Raw genomic sequence first — 2500 nt, 5'->3', positions numbered from 1 at the left:
ATGCATGTCCAGGGAGGGAGGGGGGGTGGCAGGGTTGGGGGAGATGGTTAGGGGAAGGGGAGGTTGTAAGCATGGGAGAACAGGTAGGTGTTGAGGTGGGATTTAAAAGGGGAGAGTGAGGGTGAGTCTCTGAGTGGTTGAGAGAGAGAGAGAGGAGAGAGTTCCAGAGGCGGGGAGCAGCTTGTATCTGTATCCTCCTAGAGATGCTCAGCTTATCACTGACCTTGTGGTCAAATATATCTATCAGAAATGTGAGTAGACTTCCTCCTCCTTTCCTGTGTAGACTTTAGACTGTTGTTGTTTATTTTATAATAACTTCTCCCATCACGTTCCCTGTTCCAACATCTCCTCTTTAACATTTTCTCTGTGTAGCATTGAATGGAATGTTATTCTCTGTTATCGATTTGACCTTTTATCTCAAACTCTGAACGTTTAACTCTCTGTTTGTTGTTACCGTGTGACCCTCTCGTGCTAAACCTCCCTCCAAACCTTGGGTTTGTCTGCTTGCCGCCTGTGGGTTACTGTGTCGCCTACTTCCCCCTCCACTCCGCTGCTATTGTATACCAACTCCCATCCTCTCCTTGGGGCGGCTGTGGCGCAGGAGGTAGAGCCGCCGTCTAATGATGGCAAGTTTGGCAGATCGGCGGTTCGAGCCCCGGCTGGCCACATGTGTGGCGAAGTGTCCTTGGGCAAGACACTGAACCCCAAATCGCTCCCAGTGAGCGGGCCGGCCGGTGCCTTGCATGGTAGCTTGCCGCCATTGGTGTGTGAATGGGTGAATGAGAGGCTGTTGTAAATAAAGGCGGATAAAGGCGCTATATAAGTGCAGTCCATTTAATTTAATTTATTTAACCCCTGTTTCCCCTCTTCCTCTGTCCTCCCACAGTCTTCAGGAGGCTCTTAGCCAGGCCTCCCAGCCTTCTACTTCCCAGGTGAAAAGTCAGCCCTCCCGAACCCCATCCCAAGTGACTGTGCTGAGCGCAAGCGCCTCCCTGCTGGCCAGGAATGGAAGTGCGCCTCTGGAGGGCTCTCAGGACAAGGCCTCGACCGTGGGCACAACCAGCCTGCAGGATGACTTCGGTAGGGGAGACGAGACGGATGGAGAGAGATGGGAGGGGGATGAGAGTAATGCTGCTTTTGATTAGCTAGTTTGTTGAAAAGATGATGCAGATATTGCACATGTGCTTAACAAAATAATCTTTTAATAAAATAATCGATTATTTTCTTAATCAAAATAATTAACAAAATAATCGTGCTTAAATAATATAATCTTTTGATTAATGTTTTCTGCTTCAAAGACAGGGATCTAATCAAAGACAGCAGGGTTCCTGCGCTGGTCTTAAAAAACCTTAAAGTCTAAAATCCAGCATTCCAATTCATAAGGCCTAAAAAGGTCTCAAATTCCAGTTATTCGGTCTAGAAATGAGGTGCTAGGGCTTAAAAATGAGATCCTGCAAGGAAATCAGTCCGACCACATCTATTTACGCGGAAATGAATCAAGCTGGAACCAAAAAAAATCCAATTTGCTTCCTTTTTTGTCTGTATGGCAGTGAAATCCCTAATTTCATCACCTTGAGGATGACAAAAAGCTACGGTGTCGCGAATAGGTTCATATTCATAAAATTATATTCAAAGAGGTCTTAAATTTGACTTGTTGTGTGGACTGACTGTGTCTCTTGTGTGGACTGACTGTGTCTTTTGTGTGTTTGTGGTTTCAGGGAAGCTCACTCCCTCCCTGTACGAGGCCGGGGGGTGTGACATGTCCCTGGTCAACTTTGAACCTGCAACCAGAAGAGCCTCCAACAACATATGGTTGGTTCTGATTGTTACACCTGACAGTGGCGGTTTAAGTTGTTATCTGACCCGGTTCAGAGCAAGTCGTGACGTTAGAATTATAAGGTTCTATCTAAATTTTTGGTCAAAATTTTGTTTTTTACATAATCTGATCCATTAGGTGTTTATTAATGACTGTGTGGTGTACATTTTTGAGTTAGTAATTCATAAAATACAAAGATTCCATCTCACGAAACATAATGGAATGTAAAAACTTTGACGCTCAATATCACTGAACTACCCTAAACGGAGATAGAACCTGATAATTCTAAGCTCACGACTAGAAGAGCCGTGAGGGGTCACGGTGAAATTTCAGCGTCCTCCTTTCATGACTTTTCCTACATATGTGCGTTCTACCACCCAGTATCCTTACATTTTCAAAATCACCTCAGGATAAGCTAGTATATAAAGCTGTTTGGCAGTTTTTCTGTGTAGGAGGCAGGCTAAAAAAAAGAAGCGCCCTCTAGTGATCTCTGTGTGTAAATAGCAGATTGACATTATAAAAAGGGGGTCTATTTGACCCCCAAGGCGGCTCTACTAGTAGGTAAAATAGGCCCGGCTGTTGCAGTGTTTTAACGGTCGATCATCTTCTGCTCCTCCACAGGGACACTGACTCCCACATCTCCAGTTCTACCTCAGTTCGCTTCTACCCTCATGACCTGGTGAG

At 45.4% G+C, this 2500-nt stretch overlaps 1 protein-coding gene across 1 annotated transcript in view; it reads left to right on the top strand.

Annotated features, from left to right (window-relative positions):
* Positions 1-2500, top strand: part of pcnx1 (pecanex 1) — a gene marked incomplete at its 5' end in the record, with an annotated part of 53745 nt that overhangs the window by 17558 nt on the left and 33687 nt on the right. Inside the window, 3 exon segments of the mRNA XM_080537373.1 lie at positions 887-1080; positions 1719-1812; positions 2438-2495. Coding sequence (XP_080393499.1) covers positions 887-1080; positions 1719-1812; positions 2438-2495 — 346 coding nt within the window.

The sequence above is a fragment of the Nansenia antarctica genome (genome assembly GCF_963989245.1).
Source record: "Nansenia antarctica genome assembly, chromosome: 1".
In the NCBI taxonomy this organism is placed as follows: Eukaryota; Metazoa; Chordata; class Actinopteri; order Argentiniformes; family Microstomatidae; genus Nansenia; species Nansenia antarctica.
Note: the sequence above shows the minus strand (reverse complement) of the source record. Positions and strands in the feature narration are given on the sequence as shown.